This window comes from Centruroides vittatus, unplaced genomic scaffold (genome assembly GCF_030686945.1).
Source record: "Centruroides vittatus isolate TY-2023 unplaced genomic scaffold, ASM3068694v2 contig_3255, whole genome shotgun sequence".
Lineage (NCBI taxonomy): Eukaryota > Metazoa > Arthropoda > Arachnida > Scorpiones > Buthidae > Centruroides > Centruroides vittatus.
Window position 1 is genome coordinate 534,163 of NW_027122088.1, and position 9,511 is coordinate 543,673.

The 9,511-nt window shown below is 27.6% G+C and overlaps 1 protein-coding gene across 1 annotated transcript in view; it reads right to left on the reverse strand.

Annotated features, from left to right (window-relative positions):
• Positions 1–7,339, reverse strand: part of LOC136973656 (glutamate receptor ionotropic, NMDA 3A-like) — an 81,977-nt gene extending 74,638 nt beyond the window's left edge. Inside the window, exon 1 of the mRNA XM_067268398.1 lies at positions 6,843–7,339. Coding sequence (XP_067124499.1) covers positions 6,843–7,223 — 381 coding nt within the window. The 5' untranslated portion in view covers positions 7,224–7,339. The remainder of the gene's footprint in view (positions 1–6,842) is intronic.
• Positions 7,340–9,511: the final 2,172 nt, after the last annotated feature.

A 9,511-nucleotide genomic window follows, 5' to 3' on the forward strand; every position in this document is an offset into this window, starting at 1 on the left:
AGATATTTCAAGTTAGAGTGTAAGAAACCAACCTAAGAGCTTTGAAAGAACTCGATTTATCTATTTTCTTCCTAATCCCTAGACATTCTTCAAAGTGTGATGTCAAATTTTTGGATAAGATGAATGATAAAGTATAGACCCTTCAAAAAAGGACTTTTACAACTTTGAAAGCGTATAGAATATTAATCAGAAGACCTGTACAATCGGATGTGATCTTAATTTATAGCAAAACGTAATAAGTTTGTTTCACATAGTGAGGAATTGAGAAAAGATTGAGGAAGATAAGATAACATCGCCTTTAGTGATGAGTCGACAGTTCGTCTCAGTGGTAAAGCGAATGTAACCTCCTTTTTGCACGAGGAAACCTCATTTCCCATTTAAACAGCGATGAAACAGAAGAGCACGTTTACTTTCATTTTTCCCTCACTTTCCTGGATTTCCTCAATAAATGTTACACATCTGTGGATTGGCCACTTCTTTCCACAGATTTAACTCCTCTGTATTTGATTCTACTGTAGTTTAATTAAAGATATAGGGCTTGGTGTTTATCCACCCTTGCCTCCAGCTCGTAACTCGAACAACCGTTACAGTTACCGAAGTGATAACAGTGATGCTGCTTCGTGTTTGCCAAGAAATTGAATTCAGGAGGGATGTCCGTCGTATCACCAAAGATGTTTACATCGAATGAAAATGTCTGTTGGAGGTAAAAGTTGATGTCTTTTGCTATAAATTAAAGCCTGAATCCATTATTTGGGCCTTCTGATTAGAATTCTACAAGCTTTCAAAGTTGAAAAGTCCTTCTTTGAAGCACGCTGTGGATGCATTCACTACGCTCCATTAAAATGACAGACAGATTTTTCTACAGATTTCTATAAAATTTTATATTTTTAATGTTATAAAATATTAAATATCGATATAAAAGTTTTTAAAATCTACACGATATTTGAAATATTTAATAATATTTTATGAATTATGCAAGGTTATATTCGACGTTTTATATTATTTAATATGTTAAAAATTGAATAAAATAACTAATTTATTATAATAAAATATCGATTTTTACATATTTAAAATTTAAAAATATTAATTAATTTATTTTATTTTTTCTAATAAATCGATAATTTATCTTTGTTTTAACTTATAACAGTCGATAGCCTGCTGTGTACCAAGTGCCAAAGTTTTGAAGTAACGGTCCGGGTTCGATTCCCAGTTTGTTAATGTCATTTAAATTCTGAAGTTCTAACGAATTTCTGGGTACAGTGTCCTAATATTGGCATAAATTGGGTTATATTTTAGGTTGGTAAGTATTTCCAAATAGTGCTGCTGAACTGTTATTGTTATCAGTTGAATTATAAACCCTCATTGCGTATTTTAGATGGAAAATTCAGATAAAATTCTATAAAATAAACATAAAATTAATAGTTGAATGCATATAAATATAATTATGATCATTATTTTAGTAATATATAAGTTGTTTTCATAGTGATGCTGAGATGATGAGAATATCCCAGCATCACTTGGAGTGGACAAGAAAATAACTAATTAACTATAAAATTTTAAGTTTTAAATTATATTTTCGTTCATATTTGAACTATTTTTGATAAATTCTGAAGCTTAGATATTTGATATTAATATAAATTGACTACATTTTGGAGTGATGAGCTTAATCAATAATAATGAACTCTTCATATCTCTATCGTAAAATCATTGCATACTTTGAATAAAATCGATAAAATAAATATAAAATTGATTAATTTGGTCATTTAAATATAATTGTAATAATTTTTCTAGTATTATAGACAATTTAAAATTGATGCTGAACCGAAAAAATATCGATCCCAAATTCCAGCATCACTTAGGATTAAGTAAAAGCGCAATTAATATGCTGTTATACTCTACATTTTTTAATAATATTGCAAACTAAATTTAAAAATATAATAATCTGAATATATAATTGCCAAACTTATTATTCTTACAGGCACTTTCTTGTATGAAAAACCCCCTGTTCTAGAGTCTTTTCCTTCTAACAATACGCTTCTATTAAAGTATTTAAATCCCATTTTAACAGATAAAAATTTCCAATCGATTTATTTAATCTTCAAAAGAAACATTATCTTAAATATACAGACAATAAAAATAAAATTAAATCTTTCTTTTAAAGATTTTTATCAAATCAGTCCGACTCTATAATTACAGCCCCTGTAAATGTATCTTTACTGCAAACTCATTACAAAGATCTGCATGGCTATCTTACAAAAGATAATAGGGATGATGATAAAAATAAATATTTTCTTAGAAAAATCGAATTAATATTTTAATTTTCTCTTCTTATTTCTTTCAACTACAAGGGATTTTATTTTCTTAATTATAAAAATTCAGTAATTACTTTTATTTTTTAACGTGTAAAATTTTCTTTTATATTAAAAGTAAATCTTTATTACTTTTGTTTTATTTTTTTTAATTTTCCGTGATTAAAATTAGAAGAAATCATTGTAGAAAGTATCTAAAACACTAATTTTTACAATTATTTAGTTTTTTCTGCGCTTAATGCTAATTGATAAAATAAAAAGCTTTCACATCGTTAATTAATCTGATTTTATTTAATTTTTAACGAGAATATCAGTAAATTTTATATAAATATTTAATTATAATCCTATTTCTAAAAAAAATTTTACACTTAATAACCCATTTAATCAGTTTTTGGTGAGTTTTCATAATTTTTTTGGCTTAGTCTCTGCTAAAGCCAACGTATTTTGCCAACTTTTCAGCTAATTTTTTTTAAAAAACTGTTTCATTTCTTTACTTAAATCCTTCTAATTTTAAAAAATCCAGTTTTTAAGATTAAAAATACAATTTTGTAACATTTATTTGTACATTTTTTAAATCAAAGTTTGCAGCAAACTACTGTATTTAACCTTATATATATTAATTTTTATAGATTAATTTAAAATCTAAGAATTCTTAATTTCTATATAAAGATTATAATATTTAAAGTAAATTTTATAAAATAATAAATATATAGACTACTTCAAGACTTTTATTCAAACATAAAGAAGCTGTGGATCGATCATCATCATATATTGAAACACAATATGCATCATTTATCAAGAACAACTTTTTCTAACATTTCCTTCGACACTATGAAGCAAATTTTTTTATTATTTTTTTATAAAATATAAGCTTGAAAAATAAATTTTTATCATATATAAATTCCATTGAAATTATACAAAAAATATTATTAATTTATAAAATTTAATGTAGTAAAAAGTAAACAGAATTTATCTGCTTAAACAGTTTCAGGATAGTGAAATTTACCACTAAATTGTTTTACATCTTCTCTGGAATATCATCCTTGTTAATTATAGTTTTAAGTTTCCATAAGTTAAGTTTCATAAAGGGAATTTTTTCTACAAAACTCATCTTGATGCTATAGAACTCATTCTCACTTTGACCTGAACGACAAGGTATAAAATGAAAAATTAACTGATCTAGAATATTATTTTTATTAATTATAGTGTTATGTTTCTATAAAGTAGCTTTAACAAAGGGCATTTTCCCTAGAAAGCATATCCATATCCTAAACAACTCATTCTTATCCTTAAAAAGATCATCCTTTTCCTAACCTGAATGACAAGATGAAAAAATGCAAAACTGATTGATCTCCATCTTCCCTAGAATATTATCCTTATTAATTATATTGTTAAATTTCTATAAATTAACTTTAATAAAGGGAATTTTCCTTAGAAGACTCGTATTGATGCTAGAAGAACTCGTCTTCATCTTATCCCGAATGACAAGGTGAAAAACTAATTTAACAAAATATACAGAAGCCTTTAAGAAATGTTATTACATTTTTACTCCGTGTTTACTCCTAACATTTAATTTAACAAGATGTGTGGGGGATTAAACTGACAGGATGAAGCACCATCGGATGTTGGATGCAAGGAGACACAAATGGATTTCTATTCGATTTTTTTCTAATTAATCTCATTAATTTTTGTAATTTATTTATCAATTAACACTTCGGGAACAATAAGAATGTCCTCATTTTTCTTTATTTCGAATCGAATTTTTGGTTCCTCTTTCAACCGCAAACCTGAGAGAATGTAACCAGTCCAAAGAATGTGATCAATAGTAATAAATCTCTTGTGTAAGACTCGTGCCTTGTGATGAAAACGACTTTTCTAAACAAAATGTAAATTAAACAAGTGAAAATTTCTGCATTTTTAATCAACATCCCGCTTAAGGGCATCATTTTCAATTTATCTTTATCGTCATTTCTCTTATTTTTTGGATGATGAAGCGTGATTTTATGGCCCACTTTTAAGAGGAATTCGATGCTTTATATTATATTTCTGTAATTAAATATGCTTTTCTGTGCTTCGTAAGTAATATTTTTAATAAAATCGAGTTTTAGAATGTCATAATAAACTTAAATTGCTATTTTTTTGGTGTTTATGGGGTCTAGTCTCTTGATTTTCTTACAATTTCTCTTCAAATCAATGGGGATATTAGACTATTATAGCTTAAAATAAGCTAAATTTGCAGTTATATTTTATTAAAATATGATGCATTTAAGTCATTTATATTTTATTTGCATCCAAAAGAAGAGAAAACTTAACTCATTTGTCCATCTCTATACTGAAGAATACAATAATAACCATAACATTCACATAAAGTTGCAGTTTGTTTACACATTTCCTTTAATTTTAACAGCTTTAAACATAATTAAAATGCTTAAAAACTGTACAAAAACCTCTAATTTTAATCTAAATTAGGATGTCGATTTAATGCATTATATACAATTTACTTTTATACAAAACATGATTATTGCTTCATCTTTAATGTCGTGAGAGTATTTTATACAGTATTTTAATAGGTATTTGAACATATATTTGCCATTTAACAGTTTAAAATTAATCAAAATTTGTCATTAAATAGAAGTTTCGGTGTTAAAACATGAATAATTTAAATTAAATAAAATAATTTTATGAAGACTGTGATGAGCAGACATCATGTATCATTGTTACGTATGTTGCGATTTTGTGTTATATCTTTCATAATTTAATTAAAATTTCTGCTTTATTCGATTAAAATAAAGCATAAAATTTAAATAAAAAATAATAAAATTATAAAGGGACGTTATAAGAAGCTTCTGAGATGATAGAAGCTGAGATGCAGCAGGATAATGAAGAGTTGAAGACTTAACTATTTATAGAAACGTGACATTATATGAGGAATAAGAAAGTGGATATGAAGTCTCCTTTATCCTATTTTTGTATAACTACAACCCTTGATTTGTTAATTAAATTTCGACTGTTAAACCTTCTAACTCCAATTAAGCCATATACAATGGAGATAAGTGGCAAAAAATCGTGTTTTATGCAAAAATTAAGCGTTAAAAACCATTTAAATGCGAAAAATAGTAAATTTCGATGCTTATATTTTAATTAAAAGCAAAGTTTTGCACGTTTAAGAACTAAAAAAGTGTTTGCAAATCTCTGCAAAAGTAACGAGTTGTGTAAAGTTATTTAATTATAAATATGTTACAGTAATTTAAAAAAATAATTAATTATTTATTGCAATATATCATGAAAATTAATAATAAATAAATACAATATTACCCGAGGGATTTATAAATTAATAATGAATTTTTATATATTTAAACTTCTTTATGTATACGTAAATAATTAATGATGAATTATAGTTATTCGTTTATAATTGTAGATAACGTTACGTTTTGCTGTTAATTCGGTTAAAATAAGGTTATTAAAGATTAATATACATTAAGGAAGGAATTTTAAAGCAAAATTAAGGCAGAAAAATAAGTTTATCATTAAAATAAACCCCAAAATCAACGAGTTCTGTAGGCATTTTAACATAAGATGGAACCAGAAAAGTTGTTATAAATCGAATTTATTTGCATAAATTAAAGAAAAATATTGCTCCTAAGATTATCACAATTTAATTTTATGCATAAAAGTTACAGTTATACGTTTATAATTATAAATACGAGTTAACAGAACGAGTGAGGTCATTAAAGGTTAATATAGACATTAAAATGGTGGGCTGAAGCAAGATTAAGTGAAAAAGGAGTGCAAAAATAAGTTTAATATTAAAATAAACCTTAAAGTTAGGGCTTTGTACAAACATTTTTAATATAAATTGCTAATATATACGAGTTTTGTGAGCACTTTAACGTAAGCTGGCACCAAAAATGTTGCTATAAATCGAAAAAAATAAAAGATAAAGTATAAGTTAACAAAAATTTACCTTCTAAATTTATCATAATTTAATTTTAAGTATAAAAAATTATATTAATTCGTTTATAACTATAGATAACATCGAGTTAACTCAACTAAAGCTCATGATAAGTGAGGTCATTAAGGGGTTAAATTAATATACACTAAATAAACGGTCCTTAAACGTAATTAAGTGCGAAAAAATTAAAATAAACGAGTTTTTAAATTATTTTTATAATGTTATAAAAAGATACTTTAATATAAATTATTATAATTTAATTTTAAAATAAAAAAAATAAATGTAAATAAGAGCAGATCAAATCCACATAAAAACATATATATAAAAATCGATTTAAATTGCTAAATACACGAAAGAAATAAACCTGATCATGTAAACAGCGCAGCTATCGATTACTGTTTAAACTTGATAATTACTGTTTTATTTATAAAGTTACACGACTAAATAATTATCATATACAGAAAGGAACAAGGCTGAAGACACTCTACCATTGTCGAGTTCCGTTCAGGAATTAAATATAAAATTTAAAAATTAAGAAAGAAAAAAAATGGAGGATAAAGCAGACCACGTGTTCAACTCACCTGAGCAGCATCATCGGTATAACTTCCGGTCATACCTAGCACAGGTATCTTAACGTAACCCGATATCAATGAAGCGAAATAAGCATCCGTTCTTTTTAAAAATGATAAAACAAGATGAGGATTACGTTGCTGTATCTCGTGACAGAGATAATTTATTATATCACTGCTATTATTAGTAATAACGATCATAGAAGCAACGAATTGCACATCTTTATTCTCTTCTAATTTTAGTGCATTTTCCAATAATTCCTGCCTTTCTGATAGTTCTTGAGGTACCAATACAACAATATGAAGAGATACATTCAACGCCTTCGGTAGTAAACACAATAACAGTAGGAAATACGTAAGCATAACTCCCGTTTTCAAATTTCTAATCCGCATTTACAGTTCACAAACTTCCACCTTCTCAGATAACGGCTTAGTAACTTAAATAAACAGTTAAATAAATAGGAGGCCATTTTCTTACACGGTGTTACTTTACGATGATATCTACACCGTGTGAGCCAACCAGCTCCTACTGAGTGGTATACTCCAAGAGAAACGGGTTAGTTTCTCACTCCTATCCTCGAACGGGCATGCGCTAAAACCGTCATCGATTTTAACCCCGATGACGAACTGATGACGTAAAAGCTCGCGAACGGTTAAATCCAGGTCTCTTATACGAACGGCGCTTTCCCCCTCCTTTCCTAATATTTATATAAATATTTATCCTTTAAATTATCTGCTGAACGGATTCGAACAGCGGACGATAACTAACGCATCTTTCACCTTCTTCCTCCTCCTCCTCCTCCTCCTCCATATGTTTCCTTTAAGGGATTACCTGCCCTCTTAACTTAGTTAGTTTACCATTTAAATGCGCTTATTTTTAATTTAAAGATTTCTTAAAATTAATTAAAATATCTGTCCTCATCTTCTGAAAAATCCCCAAAGAATAAACAAGGCTTAAAATCTTAATTATCGAAATTAATTAAAATGGCCGATATAGATTAATGACATCATTAATCTTTATGAAACGAAGGTCACGAGGTTAACTGATTATCTCATTAACGCTAACACCAAATGTTAACTACAAAAATATGAAAATTTCCATATAATACACTTTATTACAGTGTAATTAGTCTTTATAAGATAACGTGTAACTTAAATGAATAATCTAATCACTCTACAGAGACTAAGAATTTAATCTAAAAATGTTTAATAATTCTCTTATGCAATTCACAACACTTAAAATAGCAATAGGAACAATTATTTTGACACTCTGGATAACCTTACATGAATAGAGAATAGCAGGCTTACGTAATTATAGCTTCAAGAAAAAGACAGAACAAGAAGAGAATTTCACTTAAAAATACTCTAAATTCTCTTATGCAATCAGTATACCTTAAAATAGTACATATAGCTATAGGAACAAATCTGGATAGACTAGATAACCTTACATCAATAAGGAATAGCTGGCATATGTAGTTATAGCTTCAAGAATAGATAGAACAGAGAAAAAACTAAATTTAAAATACTTAAAAATTCTCTTATGCAATCCGCATTTCTTAAAACGGCAGTGGCTAAATGAAAAGAACCACTAGACACTAGTGCTTAGTCACGGGTTAGCGCCATAACAAGCTGACCACGTGGAGTTCAGGTTTTCTTCACGTGTAGGGGCCAGTTTTCCGTACAAACTTCTTCCTTGGCAGATCGCCCATGTGTTGCGTTGCCTTATCCAATTAAGCCAAACCAACTCTTAAAATAACGCGCGCAACTATAGGAACGACCATTTCGACTCTCTAGATGACCTTACATCAATAGGGAGTAGCTGGCATATGCAAATATAGCTTCGAGAATAGGGCCGACAGAACAACTGAAACTTTGAAAAATTCGGAAAACTAGTCATAAATAAACAATACCCATTTCAAATGTTAATTAAGTTGCATAGAGTGGTGCGTAATAAGGAGCAGAGAGAGAGGGGTGAGAGAGTGAGAGAGAGAGAGAGAGAGAGAAAATTATTAATTAAAGCAATCTGCCTTTCTGGAATTAACTGCGGAAGAAAAGATCATGTAACGATGACTTTGTGTTTATTTTCATTAATTTGTCATACTTCTCATTAAGTGATGTGCTACAGAACTGCAACGCTTGGAGAATTAATAAGTTTTTAACTTGAATTTTATATATAATTTATTAATAGATTAAAAATAAAAACGCTCTGACGTCATGTAAATAATTTATACGCCATTTTTTATTTTTTATTTCGTATTTAAGACCTGCTTTCTTTATTATTTTATGCTCTTGAATTACGAGAATTGAAAGGCGATAATTCCCAATTTATCTTTATTTTAAATGTCTTTCTTAAATTTTTTATTTGATTTTTTTAGTCAATAAAATAAACAAAATGCCTATAAAATAGACAGGCCTACCAGAAAAAAATATCCTGCTCAAACAAACATTTATTTATTTTTTTAATTTTTAAAAATTAAAAATAAATAAATAATATTTAATAGATAATAGAATAGTATTAGATGCAATTTATATTATATATATTTTTTTTAAAATAGAAAAAAAATATATTCAAAATGACAATTTGATTGGTCGAGAATAGTTATTTGCATTATTTCTCACTAACGACATCTGTCGGAAGTAAAAATTAAGTCGATGACGAAATATTGGACTTTTGAAACGAA